We start from the raw sequence: 5,295 nt of genomic DNA on the forward strand, positions 1-5,295 counted from the left end.
AGTCATTAATCCTAAGATTACCTATTTCTTAATAACTCGCTAGTTCCCCGTGATAGAGGGATTTTTTTTTTTTTTAATTGAGCACCAATTCCAACCTGCTTCTACAAGCAATTGGATTTCTTAAGTCAAGCTTCAAGATTTTGGTTGGAAACAAGTTCAAATCAAGTGTCAGGCTTCAAGAGCTTCAAGAATTTCCCAAGAATTAGATGAATCATTCCCGAGCTGTTTTCCTCTAAGAGCGCTGCTTACATATGTGTGGATGGAAATAAACTACTACTTCAAATGAGTCTTCTTCTTCTTCTTCTTTTTAAGTATTAATTCATTTGAAGAGAAAACAATACTGAAGATTGTGACAATCACGGTGTGGAATGGTCAAAAACCCCATATTTACACTTATTATAGTTTTCTCCTTCTATCAGTGCGCTCTATATTTGTGAATTAAAAATTCAGATTTTTTTCCTTCATTTCACATTTGTTGAACAAAAATCACACATTTTATTTTAAGAAAAAAAATTTAGGTCAAGTTTCTGATGTATATTATGTCAAGTTTTCCAATCCTACATGACCATATATCTTTTTCTGTTTTATGTGAATTTATAATTAAATGCTATTAAATGCTAATATTTCAAAAATAAGACATATGGTCATGTGTTATTGAAAAAACTTGACATAATGAATATAACAAATTTGATGTAAGCGTTTTTCTTTATTTTAAATTACATACAGACACTCCCTATGTCATTTTATGTATGCCTGTCTTGAAGGCCTGAAATTTATCATGCACTTTCACATTAATTATTACTTTTGTTGTGCCTGAGGCTGTATTTTCATATTTTCTTTCATGTTTATTCAGAACTGTATTATCATGAATATCGTTACATTTCTTCTCATTTCTCAGAGCCATTAAATTATGTAATTTTTTTCGTTCTCTGCTATTTCTTTTAATACCAACTTAGGTGTATTTGTACCCATGGGCAAAAATTACAATCTATTTGTTTTACTAATACGAGTTGCAATTTGGCAGCAACGCGTAGAGCCTCAATAAATACAATTGTAAGATTAACATTTACATCATAGCATGTAGTAATATCGATGGATATTTAGACACTGAAGGAGCAGCTGCATGATTCACGTACCAAAGTAACACTTTATTCTAGCACAATCATTGACATTAATTTGTTCATAAAAGAAGAGTCTTAAAGAAGATCTGAGATTGAAATATAGTTCATGAAAAGTAAGGAACTTTCTCAGGGCAGAAATTTATCATGACAACATATTAAAAGTGGCATCTGAAGTTTATCCTTTGACGTTGCAGTCAATTTTGACTTCTTTCCCCAAGAGCAAGAGCATTTTTAATTTGATTTAGCTCCCTTAGTACACCCATCATGTTCATCCTTTTTTTAGAAGATTCTACTGAACAAGCAAGTCCAATTTCAAACAGTAAAATTAGAATCTTCTCATGGTGGGGATGCACAAGAGCCACCTCCTCCATCCTAATTTCTTCTTTAGCTACTATTGCTGTTTGTTGTACTTGCTGGCATACAAGAGTTGTGTCTACGATCTTCAAAAGATTGTTTGGAAATGCAGCTTTGACGTAACTATGAAGATTGTGGCCATCTTCAAATATTAGATCTGTTGGTCTTTTTCCGGTTAACATTTCCAAAATAAGAATACCAAAAGAATAGATGTCACCTTGTATTGATACCTCAGAAGTTATTCCATACTCTGAAATGTGTTAGGATATGGTTAACGTTTAGAAATTCACTGTGTTGAAATTAACAAAATAAAAAGAAGATTTCATAAAAGGAATGGAATTTACAAGAACTTCAAGCCAATAAAGATGTTACCTGGAGGAGCATAGCCAATCGTTCCTTTTATTATAGATGTGCTTGCTTGTTTTTGAGAACTACCATTAAGGGTTGCAAGTAGTTTTGCTAACCCAAAATCACTTACATGAGCTACCATATCATCATCAAGAAGGACATTGCTAGGCTTTAAGTCACAATGGACAATTGGTTGCTCATTTTCATAATGAAGATAATGTAGTGCCGCTGCAACATCATATATAACATTAAATCTTTGACAAATATCTAATGTTGACTGAGGTACGCTTTCTTGATTGTGATGTAACCATTTCTCAAGGCTTCCGTTTGACATGTACTCAAACACTAGTGCCTTAAATTCTTGTCCCTTATAATCAATGCTTGAGCAACATGTTAAAATTTTTAGCAAATTTTGATGCCTTATGTTTCTCAATGCATTACATTCTGAAATGAAACTCTTTTGAGCTCCCTTCTTTTGAAGGTTCAGTACCTTTATTGCAACAACTTTATCTTTCAATTCTAGCCTTCCTTTATATACTGAGCCAAAACTTCCAAATCCAATCAAATTGTTGGTGGAGAAACCTTTAGTTGCCATGTGTAGATTTTGATATGACACCTTGGGAAATTGTTCAATTGCAGGTGAGCTTGAAGATGATTTCCTGTTTCTTTCTCGCCTCCAATAGAAACCAAACAAAATTATAAGAAAAAGAGAAGAGGCCACACAAATCAAAATAATCATGAGCTTCAGATTATGTTTTGTTTGTGTGTCAACTCTCTTAGGGCATGGAGGTAAGTGCAACTTAGAAATTCCCCCACAAAGATTGATATTTCCAGAAATTGATATTGCACTTGCATTGCTGAAAACCCCTTCTGTTGGCACCTCACCATCAAACTTATTGAAGGAAACATTTAAGTATTGAAGAGAAGAAATGTTTTGTAGGCCAGCTAGCATAGGCCCAGATAGGTTATTTTGTGATAAATCCAAATGCTCAAGACCTTTCATCAAAGCTAGAGAAGGAGGCATGGGCCCATTGAAGGAATTTCCTTGCAAGTTAAGGTATTCCATACTTGTGCACTCTCCTATGGTTAAAGGAATCTCTCCGGAAAGATTATTTCTAGAGATATCCAACTTGCCAAGGTTTTTAAGATTTCCTACCTCAATTGGCAAAGATCCATTAAATGAGTTGTGAGATAAGTTTAGTGAAATGGACAAGGAGGGGAGACCAGAAATCTGCAAGGGTATAGCTCCATTGAAATTGTTTTCTGAAACGTCTAGCTCTTGCAAATTTTTCATGTTCCCAATTGTGGTAGGAATTTTTCCGTCAAGAATATTCATTGAAATTCTTAGCGCAGACAATTGGCTAAGGTTCCCTAAGGAAGCTGGTATCTCTCCTGAGAGTTGGTTTTTCTCAAATGCTAACCCTTGTATCCTGTGAAGATTGCCGAAAGAAACTGGAATGATGCCAGAAAAGTTGTTTTTTCCTAGACTCAAGAGAATTAAATTTGTCAATTTTCCTAAACTATCAGGAATAGGACCATATATCAGATTATCAATCAAGTACAGTTCACTAAGTTGGGTTGACAAATTTCCTATGTTGCTGGGTAAAGTGCCTATGAATTGGTTTCTAGACAAAGCTAATATTTCTAATTTACTATAGTTTGTTAGAGACGTTATGAAATCCATGTTCTTGTTGGAACCATTACCAAGATTATTAGAATCTAAATTAAGTATCATCAAATCTTTTAGGTTTCCTAGACTTGGAACTTTTCCAACAAAATAGTTACCAGAAATATCAACCTGTTGAAGAGAAGAGGCATTTGTGATGGAATTTGGGATTGAACCTGAAATTTGATTCCCACCTATGAAAAAGAGTTTCAAATTAGTGAGGATGGAGAACATGCTGTTTGGAAGTCGAGTGCCATTGAGATAGTTTCCAGGTACTGATATCATAGAAAGAGATGATAGATTGTAAAGTGAAAAAGGAAGAGCCCCAGACAAAATATTCTCTGATGCTTCAAAATATATCAAGTTCTTCAATTGGCCTATCTCCTCCGGTATGCTTCCTTCCAACTTATTATCCCCCATTCCAAGATAAGTGAGCGAAGTAAGATTCCATATAGATAATGGGATCTTTCCAGTTAAATTGTTGCCAAAAAGTTGCAACTGTTCAAGCTTCTGAAGAGCCCCTAACTGATATGGTATTGTACCACTAAGACTATTCCTTCTCAAACTAAAGATCCTCAATTCAGTACAACTTGTCAAGTTCCAGGGAATCTCTCCTGTCAATGTGTTGCTTGGGAGCAAGATTTTCTTTAGCCTGAACAAATGTCCCAACTCTGGTGGAATTTCTCCATGGAAACTATTGTTTGAAAGGGAGAGATATCTCACGAAAGAGAGATTGCCAATGTGGGGCGATATGATCCCACCAAGCTGATAGCCTCCCAAATTCAACTTGGTGACTCGCTGATGCTTGTGGCCGCATGTGATTCCAGTCCAACTGCAGAAGTGTTTCGAACTATTCCAAGAGCTCAAGATTTCATGAGGATCATCAGTTATTGATTCTTTAAACTTGAGCAATGCCAAATAATCAGTCTCATTTGATGCAGCTCTAACATGCTGGAAGCAAAGCAAGTTTATGTAGAAGATGACAAGGATTAATGGTTGAAGGTAGTATTTGGAAAGAAATGAAAATGAACCGGGGGCAAAAGCCATGGTCATGCTGAAGTGTGTAAATGGTTTTGTGGATTCATATATTGAAATGGTATGCTGCTTTTAATTTATAGGAGCTTTAGTCTGTTATTAATTAAACTTAATACTACAATGCATCCAAATTATGCGCCGTGTTTAATTTCCAATGAATTTTCACAGCCTAATATCTTGACTTTATACAACGCATTTTATATTATTAAAAATATTCAAATAGAAAATTGAGTGTATTGAAAAACTGAAGGTGAAGAGCGTGAATGCTTTGCAGAGACGTGTATTGAAACTAGAGCTTTGTCCTTTTTTTGACCTGAGATTAGAGCTTTGTTCGTAGCTTATGTTTTGCCTTTTTCATTTGAGTCTTGACGACGTACAGGTGCCATACTGTCATGAGTTATCGCAGCGGTCCTACAGTTTACTTTTGGCTTTTTGACTGAAATACTATAAACAGCAAAACATAATGTTCGAATACTGCATTATCAAAATTATTTACTCAAATGCTATGCGCAAAATAGTTCTTAAAGAACGAGTTTAATTTACAACACAACTTTATCTTGATTAAACGATTTCTAAATTGATTTCATTTTTTTAATATTTTTCCGCTTCTTAATATAAGACTTATTTAATTAATTTGATTAGATTAATAAAGTTAGATAAGTTAGTTAATTATAAGAAATATAATATGTTTTTCTTAAAATACTATAATCATTTTTCTTAATATTCTTATTCTCTTACTTACTTGATTATAATTGAGAGAATATTCATAGA

At 34.1% G+C, this 5,295-nt stretch overlaps 1 protein-coding gene across 1 annotated transcript; it reads right to left on the reverse strand.

Moving 5' to 3' along the window:
- Positions 1 to 1,315: 1,315 nt before the first annotated feature.
- On the reverse strand, positions 1,316 to 4,536 carry LOC114746866 (putative receptor-like protein kinase At3g47110). Its single transcript, XM_028935149.1, has 2 exons — positions 1,848 to 4,536; positions 1,316 to 1,725 (listed from the first exon to the last, which is right to left on the reverse strand). Exons 1-2 carry the CDS (start codon positions 4,534 to 4,536, stop codon positions 1,316 to 1,318), a joined length of 3,099 nt encoding a protein of 1,032 aa, XP_028790982.1.
- Positions 4,537 to 5,295: the final 759 nt, after the last annotated feature.

Source organism: Neltuma alba, unplaced genomic scaffold (genome assembly GCF_004799145.2).
Source record: "Neltuma alba isolate B1F8T4 unplaced genomic scaffold, ASM479914v2 tig00005120_pilon, whole genome shotgun sequence".
In the NCBI taxonomy this organism is placed as follows: domain Eukaryota; kingdom Viridiplantae; phylum Streptophyta; class Magnoliopsida; order Fabales; family Fabaceae; genus Neltuma; species Neltuma alba.

Bases quoted from the DNA above. Each gene is read 5' to 3' on its own strand.
- LOC114746866 (XM_028935149.1), bottom strand. From the start codon at position 4,536: ATGGCTTTTGCCCCCGGTTCATTTTCATTTCTTTCCAAATACTACCTT. The intron at 1,726-1,847 runs GTAACATCTTTA...AACACATTTCAG, and splicing joins GATTGGCTATGCTCCTCCAG to AGTATGGAATAACTTCTGAG.